Consider the following 22725-nt stretch of genomic DNA (forward strand, 5'->3'; position numbering starts at 1 on the left):
TAAGTAATATATGTCCTGAAACTAGTGAATATCCTTGGGCTATTATTGTGACAACCACGTAAGTATACAAGAAAGAGACAATATTGAAAGTTACCGGTCAGATTACTTGTTTCTTGACGGTTGAGGCATTTCCTCATAATAACTGCTTCGCTAAATAACAGCCACTGACTACCAGTAACCTAAGGCCATGTATCTTAGTTTTCAAACAGGGTAAAACGTTCACAGTTATCAAATGTTACACCTCAATATTGCCTTCGTTAAATGAATTACGTGGCTACGATAAATTTCTGCTTGTTGGCATTCGGATCTGAAAAAAATTGCCACGTATATTGAAAAATGACTGCAAAAATGAGCTTCTGACATACGGGCTCCAGCGTTTCTAGATAAGTTTCTCTACCATCTAAATCTCATTACGCGTAGGGTGCGCAACATACCTCACACTTGTGTAAAAAAGTTGTCCCCACAATTAGCTCCACCTTCGCGTCATCGCGGGCGCTTAAAAGCGCCCGGGCGGGGTGCTCACCTTTAAAGGTAAAGCTTATGGTATCCCGAACGCACCTTAAATTTTTGGACGAAACTTCAGCGCACCGCGTCTTGCAACGTCAATGATAGTGTCAATAATACTAAAAAGAACTCGGAAGCAACAATTTTTCGATTTCGTTCTGGCCGTAACTGCCCTATGCAATGCTCTTCTGCTGGAACGCTTGGAGGCTGCGTGTTTTTTTCGTGTTCATGTTTTCCTTTCGCTGCGACGACCATATGCCTCGTATAATGGCGCTCGTTTCACGCTCAAGGGTATTTTGAAGGCCGCTGACGGCGGGAGCTGCCAGCGTTTCACGTTTCACAGTTCCAGGCACATAACAACATTACGGATAACACCGAAGTGGGAGAACCAAGAAATATACTTGCCAAAATTGCCAGACAAATGTTCACTTGATAAAATTCGCTGTGTGCCTTGCTTGTCATAATTTTTTTCCTTATGAATTCACGAAGCACTTGCCTCGTTACAGTGTCATCCAGTAGAAAATGTTCCTCGTACATTCCATATGCCAGTTAATATGCGGTTGCCGAAAAGTATATTTGTCTCTAGTAATAAAACTATCGCTGCAGATTCTGTCATAAGGAGGCGCTATAATTCCTTCTCCTTCTCCACGACCTCTCTCGAACTTATTAACGATGTTCAACATCCTTTTTTTATTTTTCTGTACACTCAAACATAAATGCTGGGTGTATGTATATTGTATTATTGGAACAAAGTGATCCACCTGAGTTATTGCACGCATACAATTACTAGAATATATCAATTAAATTGCTACAAACGTTTTAAAATCTTGGATTTCGGATCATGATAGTCATCGAGCAGTATGTGAGTGGCAAATAATTTTTTGTCGGCAGGTTGTAAGCAGCCAGTGCTACGATATGTCGCCAATATTAAAATTCGATGAAGTGATACCTTGGGTGAACTTGTGTGCGTTTTTTTTGTGTAGCGTCCCGTGATTTTAAACAGGACTTGGTCGATGACTGAGCAGCAAAATACATTCGAAGAAAATTATTCAAAGGCCTAAAGCACCTAATAAGCGGCAAAAATTTGCAGTTGGCCACATCTTCACTCTCGCTAATATTGCATTGAGCTCACGCGCCGTCGTGAACGTTGAGGTAATGTCCCACTATGTTTGTACCAGTTGAATCGAATGTTTATTTATTTACATTATTGTAAGCCATCGCGGGCTTTTACAGAGGTGTGAATGCACATTATACTTTGTGAAATCAGTTACTTAGACGTTTAAACATGTGTGCTTCACCAGTTCATGTTTGGCTATGAGATGTTCCAATAGCGAGCATGTGCACGAGCTCGCTATTACTACAGAACTCCATAGATTTGTTTTTCAAGGAACGGCAAGAAACTAACGAAAGACCGAGAAGCAGGGAAAAGTAAAAAAGAAATTGTGTCTTGGTTCAAAACTTTATTTCAATGCTTACGCTAAAAGAAAACATGCACTACCGTGTGTGTACTCATGCTCGATCAGCGCGAAAAGTGTTTGGAGCATCTCGAGTATAATATCCTTTTAATAAACGCAGGGCCAGTGTTACCGACGACACCAAGCGGCTACTTTGGGCGTCACGTACGCAGGATGTTCAATAGATGTCTGTCTCAACCCCGCCGAGTGGTAGTGCAGTACTGTTGGCACACTGTCAGACCACCACGGCTCAATGCTGACGCATCGTAAAAATGAAAGTACTCTCCAAAGAGATCGCCGACATGAACAACCCCTGCTTTATCAACACTTAACATTCGCCACTGCATGGCAGAACATCGTTGGCGCAAACTTAAAAGACGTCGAAAGAAGAGACTCCGAAAAGCGCACTTTTGCACTTGTCCGAGTTACTTCTTTCGACGTCTTTTAAGCTTGCGCCAACGATGTTCTGCACAGTTACACACAAATTAGCCCGACAGCATACGTTACATTCGCCACTGGGCCCACACTGGCGGACTCAGCCACAATCAAGCCAGGGATAGAAACACGAAGCTGAGGATCGTATCATCCACAGTATTGTCGTTATAACATCCGATTATTTTGGCACCACCAGTTGAAGGTGGGAATGAATTCAGCTCACGCAACCCAACCACCACGACCAAACCAACCCCTCCCATGAATAACGAGTGACGAGTCACCGCATTTTTAATGACTGAAACAGGCTCTCACCTCGAAACCTTTATTTTTATGAGAGCTAATACACGTTTAGAGCCAATTACGCGATAAATCTCAATGCTACGTTAGCGGCATCAGGTCCCTCGCGCCGATCATCCGCCTAATCTCACAGTCAAGCCAGGCCAAGCTGCGTGCAATGTCAACATTGATAGGCGCCTTCTCGACATAATTGTCGGGAATAGTCTCACGGCTGCAACACAATAATGGAGTTCCCAATAAATTGTGTCCTGTGTTGAGCTAGCGTGGGACAGACAGAAAGCGATGTGACAGCAGCGGAACTTCAGAACTAACGAACGTAACAGTGAGGCTGTACTGTAATGAGAACGCTGCAGCGTCACCTTTTGTTTGATATTCTTTAGCGAGATAATATGTCGGTTACAAGGAGGAATAAAAAAAATGCTGGAGTGGAAATGATTGCGCAGAAGTGAAGCCGTTCCTCTGGCAAGATGGCGATTAAAAACGAAGCGTTTCCCTCGAACGCCCAACGAGTTTAATGTGGAAACTTTTCTGGGTCACATAAAGCTCCAAGTGCGTCTTACAGTTACTAGTTTTCCTTAGTGAGCCTCTAATTGGAGGCAAAGTTCTTTAAAGATTCAGTCATTCATACTCGTTTCTGTGTGTAATTTCGGCGGGAACAACCATCTTTTAATATAGAACTGACGTCACTATGAGAAAAAAAGCATGTTTCCGCCATCTTGGCAGAGGCAAAAGCTGGCTTCACTTCTGCCGGCAAGGCGTTGCGGGAGCTTCCACTCCAGCAATGTTCTCTTTAATCCTCCTTGGTCGGTTATTATATGAGCCTTTTCCAGCTTTCTAACAAGACAGTGAGGTAATGAGCGGGCAATATAAAACTAAAAGCCTTATTCCATGAAAACTGCATTGAGCTTATTGAAAATTAGCAGAACATATCAATTTGATATTTATGAATTTGTAAACAAAGATGCCTCAAAGTAAATAAAAATATACAAATATATAAGAAAAAACATGGACAGACCACAGGCCGTAAAATCACGCAGAAAAAGTGAATATGGAGCCATGTACCTGTATGAATTATTAAAACATCAATAAATAATCAGGCATATATTCTTCACATCTGCATAAAGTGAGGTGCTGTCCCAAAGTTTTTGCCTGGTGAAGCCACCTTATTCAAGATTTCCGTTAACTATGTACGAGCTGGGCACGCTACATCATCGCAAGGATAGTGTGTGGGTACAACTGTATCTGTTGTATTTATTGTGAACTAATACAGTTTTGTTTCCATATCGGCATGTCTCTACAGAGACGCGTCTACTGCAACTCCGCTACCAAATTCTACTCACAGTTCTAATAACCTTGAACCACACTCGACAACACGCCCTTCCTATAGAGCTATGAAAAACGTTTTACACGCAAGGCATCATAATTTAATACATCAGTATCTGCTAAGAAGTTTTCTTTGCCAGTCAGTGAAATGAGTAGACGCGTCCTGGCGAAGTGGCAGTAAATTTGTTGTGCTCTATGATCATGTGTGGGAAGTGCTTCCTGTTTCACCTGGTGTTCTCTACGGCAGAGAGTACTGCAGTCTTTTGCTTTCTTAGCTGATGTAAATAAATCATTTGAGCAAGTACATTTTACTGGGAGAATCCAACAATCTGCTGGCAGGAAGGCACACACGAAGGTATTATGTGAGACATGTTTTAGAGGAAATGTATGGCGAACAGAGAACATTGAAATTCATCCGGAAATGCACTCTTACTGAGAAGTATGCTTCCGTGTTTTCGGAGTTCTACAGCGTAAGCTTTCATGAGATCAGAACAAGGGTCGCATGCACTCTCGTTGTCCGCGCCTCCGCCGCCGGCGTCTGTAACCATTATCACACGATATCACAAAAAAACTTTCTTGACACAAAAGTAACACTAATTGTTTCGGGACCGCTATTTTAACAATCAACGTAGACTTAACAGTTGAGGTCAATAAAAAAAGAACAACACAGACACACTGGGAATTGAACCCGCGTTCCCAGAGAGCCAGCCAAGTATTCTACCACAGAGCCACTCCGTCACTTTTTTTTCCTTTAATGAATGAAATTATCACCAGTAGAGTACACACAACATAGTTCATCAGAAGCCAGGCAAATACACACAACCGTAAAAAACGAGAAGCCACTCTGGGACGGGGTCAAAAGTCTCAACAACACTGCGCACTTGAGCAGCTGCTTCTCGGAAGACAGATCTCGTCGACCATGGTGGCTCGGCGTGTCTATCGATCGCGTGACTTTTCCATAGAGAATAACGTCCCAACAACATAAACTGGTCATAAGGAGTATTATCAGTTAGACTCTTTTTTAATGGAAGGAACCTAAAGGAAACTAATACCATGAGCTGTGATTAAATTTCGTTTCCTAATGTTCTTTTTAGGATGTCCTAAAAATAAAAAGCGTCAACACAATGAATAAAACAATGCTCCATAGTCTCAGGTTGGTTGTAGAGTCTAGAATCAACTGTCCAGGGTACGTATATCGATTTTTCAATCAGCCACGTTTTCACTGGCAGCGTGCAAATGTGCAGTTTAAAAAAATGTTTTCGCTGAAAGAGATATCTACATTTTACGTACACGAAATAATACATCTTGACCAGGCAAAACCGAATATGGCTTTCGATAAACAGGTTTGGGGAAAATGTTATTCACATGTGTCGCTTTTGAAATCAGCCGTAAACTGGCCTAGGCAGGCTTGATGTCGGGAAAGGAATAGCGTTATTCTGGATAATGAAACGTTTTAGAAAAACAAAGGAACAACCAGGTGCCACACAAAGCGAATTGAGTGAGAAGTGGATTGTCGACTGCTCCAATCGATTCATTACAAAACCTTCAGGCACACTTCTTCATTGTCGTCAGCCACAGCATCGAAAATTGCACAAAATTCCTTGAAAGCGTTCAGCGGGTAGCACGCTTTCCCGAAGAATGCTGAAGGGTGGGACAGTGAATGCCTCTCTACTGAATAAAAATTATGATGTATGACATAGTGGGTACCCTGCAAGTGTGCTAGTAGCAGTTACTCAAAAACTGTTTTTAGAATAAAAAAAGGCTCTGTAAGGGCGCTCTTCCAGCTTTCGCCGTGACTCTTTTGCGCATTCCGCGAGGCCTGGCGGTTTTTTATATTTCAAATACTGGCAGTGCTTTTTTAGTTAACTTTTCGGAAATCTGGTGTTTGTCGAGTTTATTTCCCGTGAATCTGCAATTCTTTTAATTCCAATGTGTAATTTTTGTACAGCTTGTTGTGATCAAACCATCTCACATTTTGTTCCAATGAATCTGCTTTGCATTGTTGCTGATAATCCTGTTTCTCCTTTCTTTTACTTCTTGTTCTCTAGTCCGTTAATTAAGCTGTTCAATTGCATACTGTAGGCTCGCTAAAGTACATGGGGTAAGGGAAAGGCAGGAGCCGTTCAAATGACTTCTCAGCTCTTCTCTCAGCTTCCCTCACCTTCTAGCCAAAAAAATGAAATTTTAATATGCATAGTATTTTCACTACTCCGAAATCTTAGATGATAATTATGAAACAACACTTCCACACAAAACATGCGAAGACGCCAAGCGCATTTTAGATGTCTGGTAGTTTTGAACGCTCAAACACAAATATGTACGAGTACAAATATTACTTTAATGCGAAACACCAACGTATGTTATTGCTACATCAAAGCTTGTTGTAGGAGTCGCAAGTATAAATTGCCAGGTTGCTGCCACTCATGCACGCGCACATCTTTAACTTGCTGATTCTGAGCTTTGAAAGTAACCCTTGAATGTTGAAAATTCTGCTTTAAAATCATAGCTTCTTTTATGAATCCCCATTGTAGCAAGTTTTACCGGCGCGTATTTGCCTTTTTTTTCGGATTTACCCGAAAGCAGGGTACTGATGACCAAGAGTTAACAGCCTCGCTTTCACTCTTATTTACTAGATAGACAACAGCAAAAAAAAAAATGCGCCGACTAATAATTAAACGCCAAACTTACTTCATAACCTACTTTGGTCTGACGATGTTACGTCAATGAACTAGCCTAAAGAAATTGTGTTTTTCCAAGAGCCCCACTCTCACAAAGCTCAAACTACTGCTGTACAACATGTATTTAAGTTTCAATGCAACATGCTTCCCTCGTTTAATATCCCTAAGTTAAGGAATATATACACCAAAGAGAGTTCTTTCTGTTTATTCTTATTGAATTTAAGGGCGTGGCTCCTCGCCTGATTCTCGCAAGGGTTCTTGCGTAATGTGCTGAGAGGTATGATAGGGGCCCTGCAACACTTTTGAGCAAGGTCAGAAAACATTGCCCATCGGTAGTAGAGGCTCCCAATAACAAACAAGCCAAATTTTATAGCGCAGCACGTGACCTGTAATTCACAATAAATTAATAAAGTCACCTAAAAATTTCTTTTATCTCAAAAAATGACAGAAGACGCTCAAAAATCACTCGTGGCAAGCCCATCCGTCGGCCATTGACTGATTTAAACATGGCGCGCTCAGTCGTTACAAAGATCGTCGCGGGAGGCCGCGACTTGTCCATGAGTGCGTGCACAAGTCGCGGCTAATATTTGATTTGTTTTTAGTTTTACATACAGAAATTTCAAAAACCTCGTGCCTGACGAGCGAAACGCTTGTATACATGGTTTCTGTGTCGCTCGTAAAAGTAACGCTTGATAAACGGTGACTGTCAGGCATATTAGCTTGTGATATTTAAATGCACGTGAAGAAAAACACCCGAACGATAGACGGGAAGGCATGGGAACCGTCAGCCGAACACACACACACACACAAATATTTTGCCCAAAGCTTCGCTCTGTACTAAAGACTTTGTAATCTTGCATTTTATTGGTCATCTTGTTCTTTTTTGGTGCAATGTTTACACCTAAAGGCTTCGCAAAATAATGTACGGCTTCGAGATTAAAATATCAGAGGGCTGACCTAGCTGGTAGGTATTCATTCGGAAAGACAATGCGTACGAAAAGGAATGAACAAACGAAATTAGAAAAAAAAATGTTATTCGGGCTTTATGTTGCCTTCACTTCTTTTGTCCGTGTGGTCGAAGCTAGCCTTTCAAAACGTATGGAGAAATTGGAGCTTACGCTGCCTTTCTTTATCAGACCCGCTTGCTGAAGATACCATTAAGCAACTTATATCAGCAGGAGGCGAGTACGTGTGTGCATACCTCTTTGTGTGTGAGGGTTGAGGGTGCTGTTAGGACAATGGGCAGTGAACACACTCAAAACGAAGTATACAAGCATTTGCAAGAACATTTTTGACGCTACTTTCAAAACTTTCGAACCTTACTGCGGTCAAATAGTCATTCAAAGAGTCTCCCATCTCAAGTTCTAAGACTTTGACCCTTGCATTCACACACGCTCCTTCACTCAAGGGCTATCCTCGACTTGAAAAAAGTCGATGGGAGCGCCGTCTCTTGGCAGACCAAGTCACTGCATATCGGCAATATTCTGCAGTGATTCTTGAGAAGCGCACCGTAAATTTCACTCAAGCAGCGGCGCAGTGCTCAACTTAGTCAAGTGAAGGATGGAATTCGACTGGAGGAGAGTTTCATAATACGGAGGTAAGACTGCTTGGGTGTTGAGTGGTGTTATTACTATCGTGTATGTGAAGATTTATTTGTCTCTATGTTCCTGTGGCGTGAAAATGTGCTGCAACAAGACCTCATTTTTAAACTGTCTGATCAGAGAAACGCAGATTCATCGGTGCATAATTTAGGTTTATACGCTCACATATCTCGGAGTAAAAACCATACATTACATGTATTTTTCCAAAAAGCGAAGTGCCACTCTAGCTATTATGACGTATCTTGTTCTCAAGTGTTGTAGGAGCACAAATTTAAAGAAAATGCTATTTTCTCTTGTATTCCTGCTACGAAAGACTCATCGCCGACTCCCGAAGCTTTTCAGAGCAGCCCTCAAGACACGAAAACAGCAGCCGTAGATTTATTGGTCTCGCAGCTACTCAAGACATTCACTACGGTGTGTCAGTGCTTGGATATCAGGCTCCTTCTATATCCGCTCCAAAACCCAAATAGATAAACGAACATACATATAGCTAACACTACGGCGATTTGCCTCGCTCTAAATAGCTTTGGCCCTACTCTAGGTGTTGACACTTCGTATCCGTGGTATAGTATCAGTCTTCTTATCGTTCGCCTGAAAGCCCGCTGTTTTCTAGCTATTCTTTGCAGTCTGAAAACCGAAGTCCTCTGTCGGTCGATAAGCGGTTCTCGCTCTCTGTGGAAAATCGAGAAAGAGAGTTGCTTACGTGTTGCCGCGTTGAAGGTCTTGCAGTAACACCCCCCGCAGCAGCGCCGTGTTTGAGTGCAGCTGTCCGATATAAAGCGCAACAACTTACAGACCGCAAAAGAACAACCCATCGAAGACGATCCGTGGTCGCCAATATGCCCATCACTCTGTACAATTTGCCCGGCAGCCCGCCCTGCGGCTTCGTGCGCTGCGTTGGCAAACACATTGGTGTCGATCTCAATCTCAAGAATTTGAACTTAGCAAACAAGGAGCACCTCAGTGAGGAATACCTCAAGGTAAGTTAGCAAGCACTTCAGGGCACGCTTTACCATATAATAGGGAGTTGTACACACTCATCTGTTAGTGCATCCAGCCCATAAGACACACCTGAGTTTTGGGAGCGAGCATTAGCCAGCTCCACCCTTGAAGATAAGCGTCGGCTGGTAGGGAGGGCTGTCGAAGTGGCGAAAGCCTACGGTTTTCTAGAGGGGTAGGCCACCCGGAAGACGACACTTAATGAATAACGAAATAAAGATATTTATTCACTCTCTGAATATCTGCACTCCGGAATGTCTAAACGATTTGTCTTTTCAAATGTAATATTTTCCCATCTTTAAACCTAATGAAGACAGGAAGGCACCTGTAGTTTGACCTAAATCATAGAATTATACTATAGGTGACGTTTCTCAGTAGTACTAACAGTGTTTTTTTTTCTTTTTCACACAGATCACGCGCGCGGCCTATTGTCCACCGCCGGTGCCAACACCACCGCATTTTCATTTGTCCATAACCGATATCGCATGAAATAAGAAAGAGCTCAGTAAACAAAAACACCAAAGAGATAATGGGATTCGAGCTCGGGTCCCTTGCGTGACAGCCCAATATAGTACCGCAGAGCCACGCCGGTGCTTGGAACTCTTTAGGTAGGCTTATTGTCGTAATTGAAATCTCGTTATTATCAGTAATAAAGTGTTATAAAACAGCAAAAGAACAACCAAGTGTAAAATTAGGTAAATTGGGCAACGACTGGGTTGTCGAATGCTCCAAGATCTATTGTTTTTGTTTAGCGATTAACAGTGGCAGACACCTATATACAGTAGGGGATTGTGGGGATCACAAAAGCTTCTTGCGTAATTTTTCACCGTCAGTCAGCCACAGCACAATAAATTTCAAAAAGTGTGCAGCAGGTACCACGCTTCTCTGAAGATGACGAAGGGTGGCGTAGTGAATAATGCCTGCCTTATACACAATGAATAATGGCGTAGTGGGTACCTTGCAAGCGTGCTTGCAGCAGCCGCCCACTCAGTATTAAAAAGCCTCTGAAAGGCCTTCAGAGGCTTTTCTAGCTTTCGCTGGGACAGTGATGCGCGTTCAGCGTATAGGCATGGCAGTTTTTTCTGATTGTTGCCGACTAAGATCATTACTCGACTTGCCCAAGCGGTTGTTTTTTTTTTGTAGCTGATATACTGCTATGTTGAATCCTAATCACAATCGTCAGCCTGCCTACGTCCACTGCAGATCAAAAGATGAGCATGCGTCACTCATTAACCCGGTCCTGTTCTTGCTTCGGCCGCGTTCTTTCCACGCACACTTACTATTCATATCTGCCCATGCCACTGTCTGCTTTCTACTTGCGCGGTTGCCTTCGTGAGGAGTGATTATCGGCTGCCTTGTCTACATTCCTTGCCAAAGTAATTTTGCCTTTCTCAATTACGTTTCGTATTTCCCCAGTATCTGTGTGTCTAAATATAGTGTGCACATCTGTCATATCTATAGTTGTTTATACTGTAGCTTGCTTACGTCGCTTCATTGGCACGCTACTTATAGCCTGTTACTGCACTCATTCGTTTACGAATTGAGCTTATATCCTCAATTGTGTTTAGGTTCTCATTTCGCAACAAGGCATTTTGTGCCATATCTGGCATGAAATACTCGACTTTTTATTTTAGTAAAATGAACAAAATATAAAGAATTAGACAACAAATACTACAAATTACGAAAAATAAAAATATTCACGCCTATTGATTCCTATTATTGATTCTCATTTGCTGACGTTCTCCGCTAGTGGTGCGAGCAGGAATCGAATTGGCCTGATGTTTCGCTTAACTATTTCGGGGTGAGACGTTTTCATTTTAGATACAGCCTCAATCCTTCACAAGAGGCGAAAGCCCATTTCGTAATTTAATTATCGTGCATATGTTTCGAGTGGCCAGTGAATTAGTTTTAACAAAATACTTTTGAGCAAAATGTTTAGAAATTTTCCTATTCTCGCTAGCCTGTACGGAATAGAAATATGAGAATCACCTCAAACATGCAACATCGTCGTCATCGTCATAGGATAGAAATATCGTGATCTATGATGTTCATAGTGCTGCAGACATTCGGGATCACTTTATTGGAAAAATAGCTCACGAATAGTAAATTTAAAACACATGACGCGAAGAAACCACTGCATTATTGTGATATATGTATCTCCTTGTTTTGAAGTTGTGTTCCGCGTGTAAGAGCAACATTATTTTTTCTTAAAGGTCAACCCTTTCCACAAGGTTCCTGCCATTGATGACGAAGGATTCGTTGTTTACGAAAGGTAAGTTCTTAAGTAGTCCGGCTTAAAGCTGGTTGTACGCATTGAGGTTAAACACAAATAAGATGAGCATTTGACTCAACTCTACTGCGTGTAATGCCATGGAGCATGTAGTACTAAGCACTTTGAATGTTTCAGTGTAGCATGACAAAGCGTGAGAATTTACCTACTGTTGTATTCTGACAGTGATACTGCAGATCATATGGAACTCGGGCATGGGTGGGTAGAATTGTTATCTGTAAGAAAGCGAAAGCAGCAAAAATTTAGTATTAATGTTGACTATCACGTGCCAAGTTCTCATCATCATGGTATGCATCTGTTGTCAACGAACATGAGTTTCTATATCTGCACTCTTGGTGTGGTCTTTCCAGCTCAAACCGCCGAAGACAGGCATGCGAGCTTTTTTTAGAATACGATTATGCTTGATAAAATGTTAAAAACTACTCCTCTCCGACAATAGATGGCAAAGCTGGAAGAAGTGGCACGACATCTATAAGCCTTTTAGGTTTTGACGCTTACCAGTACTATTTAGATTGACGACTCAAATGCTCACAGAGTGATGCTACAGAGTGAGAACCACGCAACGACTGAGCTCTCGAAAAACTTTCGCTTTGTTGTAACAGTTGCTACGAACTCACCAACTCTCAGACATTTGCTTTTATGAACTCCACTCTTTCTAGAAAGCTTGCGAATGTTTTGCGAGAAGAGTTCGGGCATGCTCACGAATGGGTATAATCACAGCCAAAATATAGAAGGCACTGCCTGCGACATTTATACGGTGCTCTGCCGGTAATATTGTGGCAGAAGAAAGGCGTCAAGCAAAAAAATTTATGCTCCCAAGACTCATAATAAATTCAGTATGGAGCACTTCAAATACGTCATTTTCGCTGGTATTTCAGACTACACGTTCACGGAAATTTGAAAAGCTTGTCAATCGCAGGCAACTTTCGCACCACATGCCGAGATTATCGATCTCCGTCTTATGCGATCACACTCTTAGCTCTATCAGCAATTTTTCAGCATGGAGTAACACGTCTCAATTTCTGCGAACTTTAAGGCACTCGATCTTGCTGTTTCTTCTGCAATAAAAGCCGGATGTTTGCCACTTTCTAGAAGTATTGATTTCCAAAGCGATGTAATCGATCGTGCTAGACATGGTGGGTAGTACGCTGAACTAGAACAAGGCAACAGTTAGCTCTGACGAGCTGACAAAGAATACCTTAGCTCATCAACAAAAAGCAACCGTGACTGTGAATTCGGTGTCAGAACATGTTCAGTCGCGAGTGCTGCTCGCAGTCGTAAAGTTACCATACAAAACCATTTCCTAGCTGGCTGCAGTAAGAGAGCCCTTTACCAAGTAAGTCCTACTTACTTTGTAAAGGGGCTACGACAGCTTAGGAAGCTGAAAATGTACAACGTCTTTACATTTTCCCAAGAGAAAATATGCACTACCGCTAAGTAGCAGTGACTTGTTTTTAGTCATGGGAATGGGAAGGACCATAATTCTGCTTTCGCAGCATTGCAATTGCCTACTACCTGGTGCGCAAGTTTGCCCCAAAGTCCGATCTCTACCCTGAAGACATCGAGTCAAGGGCTCGCATAGACCAGACCCTGGCAGCACTTTCGGGCACTGTCCATCCTCAGGCATCAGTATTCTTCGTAAGTGTCCTCCGTTTTCGTCGACATATTGAAGCGAGGGTCTAGACAATTTTTCAACATGCAGAGGAAATAGCTTGTGCTATTGGTTGGGCAATTACCTACAATGTTGAAACATTCGTTCAACCAGTTAACCATATAATGAGTTCTCAAGGTTCCGTCAGCGTTCAGCACGTTTCGACAAGAAGCGCATCGTTCTGAAATGTGGCGGTGTACCGAAGTCTTCTTTACCCATGACTGCGATGCCACACGGTGCACCTCACGTCGTTCAAAGGTACTTGCTATTAACTACCGCTGAGTCATCAGCCAAGGGCTAAATGAAATAGGTTCAAGTTCGTGGCCTCACTTCTGTAAAACTTTGAGTCAAAATATACGGGCTGTAAACACGCAGGAACGGTACATTCTGATTCTTGCTATAAAAGAACTGGATCAAGCTCGAGAAACAAGCGAGACATTACGAAGCCCTTCTACTGAGCATATTAACCGAAATAGACTGAGTGTATCAATTTATAACCACAATAACGAGTGATTTTCCTATCCCTGTCTTGTGAGAATAAGAGCGCATGCTCTAAAAGCAAAGCCAAACGCATGACAGGTGGTTTTGAAAGAGACGGCACAATTTGTCCATAACTATCACGAGTCGCTGAAGGATAGTGAATTAAGCATAACGATACATGTAGCTAAGCCTGGTACTGTAATCATGCAACATTATTCTAAACGCTCCATCGATGACATCGTACAACACCACTTATAATGTGAAAGTGCACGGTGGCTCGTGGTGCAATATCGGCCTTCTTTATTGATCCCTATAATTTTTTTTGACAAGCCGTTGAAGTTGTGCATTGCTGTTGCAGCCAAGCAGGTGTTTGTTTTTGTAAAAATACTTTTGAAGATATTTGAATATAAGAAAGCGGGAGATTCGCGTATTCTGGCGGAGCTTCAGAACAATAATCGGCGAAAGCTTTGCTGCCGAGCCCACATATACTATTGTTATTTGAGAAACTCGTAGCCACACCACTAGCTCAAAAGTTTCCTGTACGTCATCTTCAATAGGCCCTTAAGTTTCAATATCGTTACTATGTAAGCCATGGTGGTGACGACGAAAACGTACTCACTGCCATCTGACACCACGCAAGGGAATACACATATCTACTTATCAGAACGTCCATACACTACAGAATGATATGCGAAAAATAGGAAGAATATGCATCGGCTTGAAAGCAGATTCCTCGCCTACTACAAAGGCAGAAGTAAGCTCGCGCCTCGCTTTTATATACGCTCAAAGTCTGACTCATGTGTAAATCCGTCAGAGTGGGCTCATTGCTGATATTCTATTGGTAGCAAACATTGCTTTGGCTTATCCTCTCGCCGAAAAATTTTACTGTTTCGTCACAAGGGCAAAAGCAATGAATGTCAAAACAGCTAATAGGACTCGTATATGAAGTAAGGCTAGTGGCTAACTGCTTCAAAAACCGATATAGTATACTTCAAAACGCTGACGTAAGAGAATACGGCTGCTTCAAAGAGCGAAGCGATTGTCGGGCTGTCGCGTCCGCACGAAGTGAATGCCGTGAGCAGTGCATGTATAAGTGCAAGATATGTTTACCGATGTCCACTGGATCAAAGTTTGTATTTTTTGCCCAAGTGCCGCAACCTCCCATTTGCACCCTTTGATGCTATTTCAGTCGTCATGGGCAGGGACTGTGAGTTTTATCTCTACTGGAACTATGCCCATGGGTGCAGCTTTCGGAACCTTTTGATCACACGTGGAACATGCTACGCTAGGGGTGATGTCTTAATTTCACACTTTTTATGGAACATGCATGACGATGATGTGAAAAATTTGCAGAAGGTCTTCGTACAACTTGTATCGCAATAAAACATGCCTATAATTAAAAGTAGCTTCACTCCAGCTGAGCGAGCTGAAACACACTGCTTTGGCCAAGCTACTTTTGCGGTATTCACTGTCTGATGGGCTCTCGCATATTAAGTATTGAAGAGCAACTAGTCTGTAGTTTCATGTTTTTACGTAAATATTCAGTGTCAATTTCGATTACACCCGATTCCTTTTATTGGAAGAAAGAGTGCGCATAGCGTCAGCAAAACTCACAACACACATTGGAAGTTACGACGGAAATTCGGCACTTGTTCGCATATGCGTGCTTACGGCGTTGATGGTCCTAGTCACTTAACCAGAGAAGGCGCCATGTCAGCCGAACAAATTGACCTAATAGTCTGGGAAGCGCTGCGACAAACCATCCTCTCCTGCTCAAGAACCCTGTACACACCTATAATATACCAGTACATGTTACCAGGCATATGACGTTACAACTTGAAAAATGTCGATGACGAAATGTTGGAGTGTTTACACGGCTTACTTTCTGCACAGCGACCTCGTTTCTACTTGAAGACAAAGCCAACTGCCGAAGAAGTCATTGCCTACGAAGAAAACGTTGTCAAAGGTATCCAGCATCTCATCGGGGATGGCAAGTATGCCGTCGGCGACAAGCTCACTCTCGCCGACCTCGCCATCGTGTCGCACCTAACCCTCGCACTCGAGGTAAAATAAGAAAATGGATGCCTTTGAATATTATGAAACAGGAACCAACGAGCGCTTATAAATGCGATGGTGTTCTAGTTTTGAGGTCCTTTTTTACACGTTAGCTAGGTGCTTCGAATCTGCGGAATGTTCTTACTAAGATAGCTTGTTTGTTAAATAATTTTCACCATGACATTTTTCTAACATTGATGTAGCGTTCATGCGCGAATAATTACTTGCAATTTCACTCTAGCCCTCGATACTTTGTTGCTTCTCGCGGCTTCTGAGTGCTTGTGATGCGCTGCAAGGTAAGGAAAAAAAAACCAGAAACGGCACACAGTGATGCGCAAACTAACAAGTAACTACTATTTTATTTTGATTGTGAACAGCTTTAAGTACGGGAAAAAGAAAATATGTGAGATGAATTTAGTGATAGAAGAGACAGAATATGCAGAATATAAGCTGCCAGTGATGTTTCTCGACGCAAAAGCTTTTGCTGCAATCTTTTGATAAGACAGACAGAGAAATTACGGAACCTTTTTAAATGCATATCAGTGAAGGGTACGTTATAGCACCATTGATTGCTTTCTCTGAGAAGTAAATTAGCTTCTGAGTGCAAAACATGTCGCTGCATATCTATTTCTTGGTACGTTTCAGAGAAATTGTTTGATGCCCGGGTGTGTTTTTTATTTCCGTATTCTGTTTTCTCTTACTGCATGCTCCTCCCACCTTTTCTTTTTTTTGCCTACACATAAGGCTGTTCAGGGGAAAAAATAGTCGCTAGTTTACGCATCACTTTGTGTCCTTTCTGTTTTTTTTTTATACCTTACCCTGCAGCGCATCACAAGCGTGAAAATAAACCAACTAGCCCCCATTGCCCCTTTATTAGCAAGTATTTCTAAATGAAAATATGAACTTTGAAATTTTACACCGATTGGAAGAAATGACGTTCAGCACTTTTTATTTATGCATATTTTCATTAGTAGAAATGTACATACATGGTTCTGTGCTTGTTTGCAATACTTCCCTAGAATATGTGACACGTAATCTGGAGAGATAGCTGGCCTAGTGGTAAAATAGGGCTATTGGGTATACAGTGATTATAGAGGTAGACAATGAAGGCAAGAACACACAGCGCTAACACTGCATACCTACCAACTAGCCCAACTTTCTTTCCTGTTGCAGCAGCCTTTTGTACACAGTGCTTGATCCAGTGTAAAGCACGTGTGTCTTGTTACCTTCCTTGTTTAGGTCTTATTTGCGCTGTTTTAATGATGTTAGTTAAGTTTTCTGTGGACTGACGTATAGTTCAAACTTCCAAAGAAGATAGGCTGCACGCGAAAAACAATGGCACAGAAGACAGTGACGAGAGCTAACTGATGCCTTGCGTTCGTGGAGGGGTCGATTCCACGAAAATTAAAAAAATAAACGGGGTATACTTCATATTTCCGATTTCTTTTTTTAATTTTGTATATGATGCCGGTATGACCAAACAGTGCGAAATCTTATTTGATTTTCAAATAAGGAAAATCACAACACATCCACAAAGTAAATGATGATGAGTGGGGCGAAACGTCCATTAGCCCGTCCATGCTTCTGTCCGTCCGCGTGATCATCCGTGCGTCCATCCATGCATCCATCCGTCCGTCTGCCCGTGCGTCCGTCCATCCATCTGTTCCTGCGTTCATCCGTCCGTAGGTCCATCCATCCGTCCGTCTATCTGCTAGTCTGTCTGTCCATTCATCCGCGCGTCCACCCAGTGAACAGTCTAAGTACTGCCATATCCCATCTCACATCCCATGTGGCACATACCCATCTAGAGTGGGTATGTGCCATCGGTGGCTGCTTACTACTATACTACTACTACTACTACTACTACTACTACTACTACTACTACTACTACTACTACTACATGCATTGGAGGATATTCAGACCCAAGCCTTAAGAAGTTTCGCCCCAAAAAAATTTTGTGTAAAAAAAATTGAGAAGCATCGCTGGTTGATGAACGCCATTTCAAAAGAGCATGTTCTCGTAAATTCGCGATCGAGCTAACAGCGACCGAAGCTATATATCAAAAAAATCTGTTACGTAGCACAAACAGAAGTAAGGAACGTAGAATTAGTTCACTTGACTTTTTCAATTCTTGTGCCCTTGCATATTTTTCAAGAATTCTGAAAAAGCACTGTGTTTTGGAATTTGCTTCGTTGTTGGGACGCATTTTCTGCTTATTTCTGCCTAAAGGTAAATAACATGACTTTCTCATTTACAATCTCAAATCATGTCTTCGAGCGCCTTAAGATGCCTGGCGCTACATAAAAATCAACTGTGAAGACAGCGAGTAAATATCACATTTTCCTGTTCTTTTTTTAAGGAATTGGGCACATTTGTAGAAACAACCTGTATATTTTCGCGTTTTCTATCTAAATAACAATAAGCTCTTAGAACACGCTTTTGTCACCACTTGTTTTACTCGGCCATGTTTCGTTTGCACAGGCCATCAGGGGTGAGAAGGAGAGAAGGGAGGATGGGAGATTGTAAAGCTTGACACAGTCTTGCGTCACAGCTTTGTCGCAAGGGCGAAAAAATAAATGTGATAGCAACAAACTGGATGGTCCCGAGCAGAATGAAAAGCAGAATAAAACGCGCCCTGCGTTGTTCACGCACAAATGACGCACAAAACGTTCTCAGAGGTACAGATGCACGCAAATAACTGCCTCAGATGTTTATTTGCTGCGTCTGAAAAGCGCGCTTTTCGCAAACGGAGACTACAATGGTCGCAGTGGCTTAATGCGCCTGGTAACTACGACAGAATCCTTCCAGGTAAAGGCCGAGAGCAGCAAAGACGTACGCTTCTCCCCTTCTCTCTACCGCGAGATAAGGGCGCGCGAGGGAGCATCGCTCCCCTCCTCAAGCAGAGAAAAGTACGCCTGGGAGATTAGAGCGCGCGCAGCCAGGCGATGTGGTGACACGCGCTTCCTGTGCAATCTTGCTGGTAATTCTGAAAACAAAATATTCGACGTCGACGCTGACGCCGGCAGCAAAATCCAGCCGAGAGTGTTCATATACTTGCTATCGCAATAAAAGAGTGGGAAGAGAAGTGAGAACAAAGAGTTGAAAAAGACAAGTAATGCTACAAGCCCCACAGTTTTCTGGGTGCTCGCATATGATGCGCGTATCTGCAAAAATTTACTTTTTGCTCTAAATATAAAATTTTATGCAGTAATGACAATGCCTCTTCATTAGCGTGAGAAAAAATCTACTTATGCATATTTCACATGCATTCACGTTAGTCTCCGATGTACTATACTTCGGCATATAGACCTAAATATTCTGCTCGCCAGAATACAATGTACGGTAACAATTTTCTGAGGAACTGGTAATATTGCATGAGATGGCAGTCAGTGCTGACCTTTTTTTACTTTTTCGTAGTGCCGTTCTGTTTTGTCTTATCATCGCCATGATTTTCCGTACGCCTTCTCTTGTCTTGGTTTTTGAAGCGGTAAAACAGAAAAAAAAGCCAAATCACTGTTATTGACCAATAAACTACTTTGTATGTTTCAACGTAATAGGAGCTGGCTCTTCTTGTTTGCAGATTGACTGCATTGACCACGCCAAGTTCCCGAAGCTGGCTAGCTACTATGAACGCATGAAATCGGAGCTCCCTTACTTCGAGGAGATTTACAGGCCTACCATTGGCTTCGTCAAGCAGCACTGGGCTTCTCTGCAATGAATTTGCCCTAAGCACCTTATCCTGGGTCGGGGAAAACCGAGGCACTTCTTCTTCTGAACACAATGCTCACATACACGCCAGCATGGCTTAAACGCTTCAATCAGCCTTGATTTTTTTGAAGGTGTGCCAAGGCTCTTTTTTTAATGGTTTATTTTGCTAAAGGTTACGTTATAGAGAGGAGTTCTTGGGGTATCTCACTAGACAATAATAAATTGATATACTGTTTCTCTTAAAAGAATGTAAAGAATTATGCCACATTATGCCATGTATGATCGGAATTTGGCACAGTGGGCACATATATATCTTTTATTTAAAATCACATGAGCACCTGATATTTTCTGACGTGCAGCTTGAGCCATACAAATCCTTTGAACCAGAATCTAGGTTCACCTTGAACAAATAAATATTACTTTGCCGGTCAGTTGTATGTCGAGATAACGTTCATTTAAGTGTTTGCTATTGGGTGTGTTAAAATCGCCATTGTGATCTGGCGGTTACGGCGCTCCGTTGATCTCCCGCTCGTCGCGACATCTCATTACCGCCGTAGAGGACAGACTTTTCATGGAGGCGAAAAAGTTCCGAGGCCCATATGCTTCGTTTTAGGCGTACGTTGAAAAACACTAGATGGTCGAAATTCCCGGAGCCGTCAACTATGGCGTTACTCATAGTCAAGACATTGTTTTGGGACGTTAAACCCCAACACTCGTTACGGGTGTCTCGATTCCACGAAGTCATAGATGTGTAAAGCCTGTTAAACGATAATCCTGAAACTTTAAGCAAACGTAATAAGTCATCAAAACGGACACGTAGCTTTGCACTGGCATTACTGCTACCTTATACTCTCTGGTCACCGAACGGCTTCGATGTTCAGTCAACCCCTCTACGTCTTCCCTTCCCCCCTACCCACTACTTCCGCTTGTTTTTCACAGAATACCCCTTTCCTTTTACTAACAAAAGTTGTCACGGTGGCCCCTTCCCTTTCGCACCTAGTGTGCTCAATTGTCTGTGTGCACGCAGGTGTGTGTGTTTGTGAGTGAGCGTGTGTGTGTGTGTGTGTGTGTGTGCGCACGTGTATGTGTTTTGTGTGCGTGTATTTGTGTGTGTGTTTCTGTGTTTGTGCGTGCGCACACGTTTGCGCGCACGTATGTGCACGTGTATTTGTGTATGTGCGTCTGTGTGTGTGTTTGTGAGTATGCATGTTGTTTGTGTGCGTGTGTGTGCTTGTGTCCATGTCTGTACGCGTGCATGTGGGTATGTGTGTGCGTCTTTGTGCGTGTGTCCATGCGCATGTGTGTTTGTGTGTGTGTGTCAGTGTGTGTGTGTGTCTGTGCTTTTGTGGGTGTGTTTGCACATGTGTTTTTGTGTGAGTGTGTGTTTGCTTGTATTTTTTGTGAGTGTGTGTGTATGTGCACGTGCTTGTGTTTGCGATTGTGTGAAAGTTCATGCATGTGCCAACTTACGTGCGTGTGTGCGCTCATACAACTTCAAGTACGGAAATATATGTGTGGTAGAACATCTTTTTCCAAGGAGGAGTTTCGGGCTCCAATCACTCTCAGACCAAATTTAAGATCTTTAAAATTAGTCTTTCATTTGCAGCTATCTTGCATTTTCGCTAAAAGACAATGCTCATTTTTTTATTCCCAACTTACGGCGAATAGGACACTTACAATTTCAGCGAACCAAGCTCTGTTACGCTATCGAGTTTAATATGTTACTAGGAATGTATATTGTGGATGTGGAATTCCTTGATGCGCAAGTGTGGTTCGATGCCCGAATAAAGGTCTAAAGATCCACAGCAGAAAAAAAACTTGTTTTGAGGCAGCTTCACAATAATGATTTGCCAAAAAAACAGTGGTCGACTCGAGGTAATGATTGCTGCGTCATGAATTCCTGTGGTCATACGTAGACGTAGCACAGCTAAAGCAGTACTTGCAGGTTTCATGGTATTTCTACCCCCTGTCGATTATTTCGTATGCTATTTTACTTTAGTACGAAGAAATGTGGCCTGATCACTTTCTGCTATTTGTTAATCTATCCTATTGCACCCCGCCGTTGTGGTCTAGTGACAAAGGTACCCAGCTACTGACCCTCAGTTTGCGGGATTGAATCCCGACTGCGGCGGCGTCAATTTTGATGGAGGCGAAAATGCTGTTGGCCTGTGTGCTCAGATATGGGTGCACGTTAAAGAACTCCAGGTGGTCGAAATTTCCGGTGCCCTCCGCTACGGCATCTCGCATAATCACATGGTGGTTTTGGGACGTTGAACTTCACATATCAATCAATTTTTCCTATTACTTGCATACGAACGTTTTTACATGCCAACGTTGTCACCAAGCTACACACCGTTTCAGGCGAGACTGACAGTGCTGCGAAGAAGAATTCAGTGTGTGTTGGGGAAACACTAGTCAGATATATTAATAATGAAATTTTACGATATGGTAAATCTCAGGTAGCCGTTTGTGGTAGCATACAGGACCAGGTGGGCACGACTCGTTTATTTGTTGATAAAAGCACGCAGTTGGAAAACTTCGTCGTATTCAGAAAAACTTGGTCGATGCATGCGTATAATGAATGCCATATTTTTAATGAAATCAATATCGTTTTGAAAGAACCTCTACCATGGTATGCGCCTCGACGACATGCATTTTTCAGATACAGTCTAACGCAACGATCTTGCACGCTATGACAAATTAATCCAGCAGGCATGCTTTCTTCTCTACTGAAATAAAACGCTGTAAGGCTGCGCTGTCACTGCATTCAACTCTCAAGTTCTGAGTAGGGACACCTTCAAAAATACAAAATAAACTTGGCGTCATCCTTACATGCATTGTGATTCGATGTATTTAATAGGAAGCATACATTCTATACTTATGGCAGTGGGCAAAATATGCCTGGTCTATTTAGCGCTGCTAATACTTTAGCACTCACGGGATCGAGTAAACACTACTTGTATTTATTCCAAATTTGCTTTAACACACACAGACCAGGACAAATAGTGTCATTCACTGGTTTGTGTTTTTATCTTTTTTGTGCGCTGATTGTGATGACCAAGACAAATATTATTTTCTAGTCATTACGACAATGATTAACGCGAATGTAATTAAGGCACGCAAACTTTCATTTCAAATACGTATGGAAGCTATGCTGACATACAGCCGTGCAACTAAATTAAAATTATTTGAAATGATTTCTATTTGATTTATGCTAATAAATAATATCAGGTGCTCTATATTCAAGCTT

At 42.3% G+C, this 22725-nt stretch overlaps 1 protein-coding gene across 1 annotated transcript; it reads left to right on the plus strand.

The window, feature by feature from the left end:
* Window positions 1-9100: 9100 nt before the first annotated feature.
* On the plus strand, window positions 9101-19676 carry LOC142803391 (glutathione S-transferase 1-like). The gene is made up of 5 exons (XM_075888513.1): window positions 9101-9272; window positions 11505-11563; window positions 13078-13219; window positions 15606-15776; window positions 19348-19676. The coding sequence occupies exons 1-5, from the start codon at window positions 9132-9134 to the stop codon at window positions 19483-19485; spliced, it is 651 nt and encodes a 216-aa protein (XP_075744628.1). The 5' UTR covers window positions 9101-9131; the 3' UTR covers window positions 19486-19676.
* Window positions 19677-22725: the final 3049 nt, after the last annotated feature.

The sequence above is a fragment of the Rhipicephalus microplus genome, chromosome 3 (genome assembly GCF_043290135.1).
Source record: "Rhipicephalus microplus isolate Deutch F79 chromosome 3, USDA_Rmic, whole genome shotgun sequence".
Taxonomy (NCBI): Eukaryota; Metazoa; Arthropoda; class Arachnida; order Ixodida; family Ixodidae; genus Rhipicephalus; species Rhipicephalus microplus.

Bases quoted from the DNA above. Each gene is read 5' to 3' on its own strand.
- LOC142803391 (XM_075888513.1), top strand. From the start codon at position 9,132: ATGCCCATCACTCTGTACAATTTGCCCGGCAGCCCGCCCTGCGGCTTC. The intron at 11,564-13,077 runs GTAAGTTCTTAA...CTGCTTTCGCAG, and splicing joins GGATTCGTTGTTTACGAAAG to CATTGCAATTGCCTACTACC. The intron at 15,777-19,347 runs GTAAAATAAGAA...TCTTGTTTGCAG, and splicing joins ACCTAACCCTCGCACTCGAG to ATTGACTGCATTGACCACGC.